Below are 3,456 nucleotides of genomic sequence, written 5' to 3'. Positions count from 1 at the left end.
TCACCGAGTACAGCCCACCTTCTTGGGCTGGAACCTCTTCAGTATTCTCTCTCTAATCTCCTTCATCTTGACAGTATAGAGGACAGGGTTTATCAGTGGAGGAAGCAGGAAGTGGATGTAGGAGAGAAGAGTATGGCCAGGCTGAGGGAGTGGCAGCTTGAGCCTGTTAATGAGTGCCAGGAGAACCATAGGTGTGTAGAAGAGGAGCACAGCAGAGAGGTGGGCAGCACAGGTTGGACCAGCCTTCCAGCGAGCCTCACTGCATCCCACACCTTGTAACACCCTGCCAATCAGGCCGTAGGAGAAGAAAATAAGCAAAGGGTCTAACGCCATGGCTGACAAGACCACAGCGAGGCTGTAGACTGGACCCCAAGCTCCTGGGCAAGCCAGACGGGCCATATCTGGGTGCAAGCAATAAGAATGTGTGAGGATCTGCGGGCGACAATAGGGCATGTGGGCCAGGAGGAATGGCAGGGGTAGATGGAGGCCCAGGCTCCGGAAAGCAATGGCCATGCAAATCTTTTGAATGTTGTCATTGGTGAGGAGTGCTGGGTAGTGGAGAGGGCGGCAGATGGCCAGTGCTCTGTCGAAGGCCATGGCAAGCAAGACAGAGGACTCCATGACAGAAAAGACATGGATGAAGAACATCTGAAGGAGGCAAGCTGAGGCAGGGACAGTATGGGCATCAGCAAGGGCGAGGCCCAGCAGGGTAGGCATCAGGGACGTGGCCAAACCAATGTCTGATACACTCAGCAGAAAGAGGAAGAAGTACATTGGACGGTGCAGGGTGGGTTCCAGGGCGATGACACCGAGGATAGTGCCGTTGCCCAGGGCAGAGAGAAGGTAGACGGTGATGAGAGGTATCGTCCACCAGGATGGTGCAGCTGACAGGCCTGGTATGCCCATCAGCAGGAAGGTGGAAGCCATTGGAGTGCTGCTGTTGGGGATTACCTGGGGAAGGAGCGTGGCCATAGTCCAGGATCGCAATTTCAACTCTGAAACACGAAAATAGATGAGAGATGCGCTTGGTCTGGTGACACATCTACATGATGCTTTCCACCACAGCCTGCCCTGCTCTCTCCTGCCCGGCACTTACACACACACATGCACTCTCTCGCTCTAACAGTCAATGAATATCCACCCCTTGCCTTGGAACTTTCTCTACAGTTGTTTCTCTCCAGAACTTTTCCCATCGTCCTTTAACCCTGCCTCTCTGTAGCTCTTTCTTAATTTAACTCCCCCCTTTTTTGTCAAGTTTCTGAGAAGAGAGTCTACTTTCTTATACTTGCTTTTTCTTCTTCTCTCAACCCCAGGAAATCTGTCTTATGTCCTGTCTTAAAACAGTCACACTGAGCTTACTTTATCCGCTCTCATTAAGGTTATCAATTACCACTCCACTTCTAAATCAAGAGGCACTCATTTTTCCTAAGCAATTTATTTCTCAGGGGCCTTTCTCTGCTATGAGTCACCTTTCTGTTTTTTTTTTTTTTTTAATTTCCCCATCAGAATTTAACCTCTCAGTTGATACATTGGTATTTTTGAGGAATCTTCCTTGGCCCTCTTTTTCTTGAATGGTTTTATCTTCGCTCATGACTTCAACTAAACTCTGTAAGCTGATGAATCAAAAATACATCCCCAGATCCTGCTATATTCATTTACCTTGGAATTCTCTATTGGCATGCCTTACATATCTCAAATTCAAATAATTCAAAACATCAATTTTCAAACTCCTTCCACTTCCCTCAGGAGAAAAGTTGGGGGAAATTAGGACAATGGCATAGACCATGGGAGATATCTTGTTTACACAGGTCACTTAGGGACATCAACACTGATCAAGTTCCCAAAATAAATGCCTTGAAATTAGCCTTATTAAACATGTATTATCCAAATATTATTTATAGTTTTGAAAAGAAGGATTGCATACCTCCCTGTCCTTGCCCAGAAAATTTGGGAGTGAAGTTCTATATTAAATGACAATATGAACTAGCTGGTAGACTAAAGCAAAATATAAACATGTTATGTTCTCAAGGGCCATGACATGGATACAAATTAATGTGAGACTTTTTTTTTTTAATTCTAAAGGCACAGGTCCTAAAATATAAAAGTAAAATTTTAAAATAAAATGTAAGCAACTTCAAACTGAAACAGAAAAATAAATGTAAAAAAGACCCTAGTCAATCTGACAGAAGATAACTAAAGAGGAATGAAAACCAGCTATTCATTTCTGGCATAATTGAATGAAAAATCCTCTCCTCCAAAAAGCAGCTTATAGCTTCTATGAACTGGCAAACTGTCAATCACACCCATTTCAGCACTTTGCACTTTGAAAGACATCAGTCTATTCATTATAACTACTCAGCTTTAGAACATCACAGACATGTTCTTGTCATTCTTGCTTGGGAGCCACTCTTATCACACATTGCCTGCAGCTCTGTCATCAGTGGTCAACTAGGGAAAACTCAGGGCTTTGTCCCAGCTCCTGAAGTAGGGTCTTCCTTGAGATGGAGCTCTGCCACTGATACCTTAGTGGCAAGCAGGTAGTGGTGGCCAGCAGCTTACTACCCTGAGGTTATGATTCTTTCTGCAGCAAGTCATAGGCAGGGAATTTATAGGGAGTACTGAAAAAAGTAAATGTGTGAGTACATATAAAGGACTCCATAAATATGTTTTTAGAATTTTCTCTGAATTTCCTTAAATAGATTATATGGGAAGATAATTACAGCATTGTATTGTTTATATCTATATAAATTATATGTATACATATTTACATATATGTATACACACAAAAAGATGTATTCTTGCTTTTATTTTTAACAGATGCTTCTCAACTGACAATGGGATTGTGTTTCAATAAGTCCATTGTAAGTTAAAAGCACTGTTGGTAAAAAATGAATTTAATACACCTCATATGATGAGTGAACATCATAGCCTAACCTACCCTACCTTAACCATGCTCTGAACACTTATTAGCTTGCAACTGGGTACAGTCATCTAATACAAACCTATTTTATAATAATGTATTGGATATGCATGTAATTTATTGAATACTATACTAAACATGAAAAATTGAGTGGTGATGCTTTTGCAACTCTGTAAAGTTACAACAGCAGAATAGAAACATCTATAAATTGGTAATCATCTATGTATAGTACATATAATGTGTGTATATATATATATATATATAATACATATTGAAATATGTATATATATTGAAAACCCAAGCTTTTTATTCCTTTGGATAGATACAAAGAAGTGGGATTGTTGGATCATATTGTGGTTTTATTTAAAAAAAATGTTAAGCACCTGCATATTGTTGGAGATGAATAGTAAATGAATATTCTTTTCATGCCCACAGAGAATGTTCTGTATGACACATTAAAGACCAGGAGAGAAAATAAACCTTAACAGGCTTAAAAATATTTAAACCCTACCAATGGGTAAAATGGAATTGTTAGA

General features: G+C 40.8%; 1 protein-coding gene across 1 annotated transcript; it reads right to left on the bottom strand.

The window, feature by feature from the left end:
* Window positions 1-972, bottom strand: OR51S1 (olfactory receptor family 51 subfamily S member 1; the record flags this gene model as incomplete). Its single annotated transcript, XM_079104724.1, has 1 exon — window positions 1-972. One exon carries the CDS (start codon window positions 970-972, stop codon window positions 1-3), a length of 972 nt encoding a protein of 323 aa, XP_078960850.1.
* Window positions 973-3,456: the final 2,484 nt, after the last annotated feature.

Source organism: Sciurus vulgaris (assembly GCF_902686455.1).
Source record: "Sciurus vulgaris genome assembly, chromosome: 11".
Taxonomy (NCBI): domain Eukaryota; kingdom Metazoa; phylum Chordata; class Mammalia; order Rodentia; family Sciuridae; genus Sciurus; species Sciurus vulgaris.
Note: the sequence above shows the minus strand (reverse complement) of the source record. Positions and strands in the feature narration are given on the sequence as shown.